The sequence below is a fragment of the Chaetura pelagica genome, unplaced genomic scaffold (genome assembly GCF_000747805.2).
Source record: "Chaetura pelagica isolate M959 unplaced genomic scaffold, ChaPel_1.0 scaffold1221, whole genome shotgun sequence".
NCBI classification, from domain to species: domain Eukaryota; kingdom Metazoa; phylum Chordata; class Aves; order Apodiformes; family Apodidae; genus Chaetura; species Chaetura pelagica.
Window position 1 is genome coordinate 1 of NW_009952147.1, and position 266 is coordinate 266.

The 266-nt window shown below is 68.8% G+C and overlaps 1 protein-coding gene across 1 annotated transcript in view; it reads right to left on the reverse strand.

Moving 5' to 3' along the window:
• Positions 1-103: 103 nt before the first annotated feature.
• BOP1 (block of proliferation 1) overlaps positions 104-266 on the reverse strand; it is a gene marked incomplete at both ends in the record, with an annotated part of 85,283 nt that continues 85,120 nt past the window's right edge. The window contains one exon of the mRNA XM_010006304.1: positions 104-184. Coding sequence (XP_010004606.1) covers positions 104-184 — 81 coding nt within the window. The remainder of the gene's footprint in view (positions 185-266) is intronic.

The window sequence follows — 266 nt, forward strand, 5'->3', positions numbered from 1 at the left end:
TTGTGTTTGGAGAAGCCCCTTCCAGTCCAACCAGTGCCCAGCACTGGCACGTGGCCACCCCTGCCCAGGGCCAGGGTCCCTCTGGCTCCCTGCACCCACTTACCAGGGCCTGGGTGGTGGGGAAGGGCTGCAGGTCCCGGGGCTTGGGCAGTTTGGGGATCAGGTCCTCAGGGTCCACGTTGACCTGTGAGAAGCAGGAGGGGAGATGGGGCCTGGGCTGCCCCCCGACCCCTGGGGCTGCACCCCAAACCCTGGGGCTGCCCCCC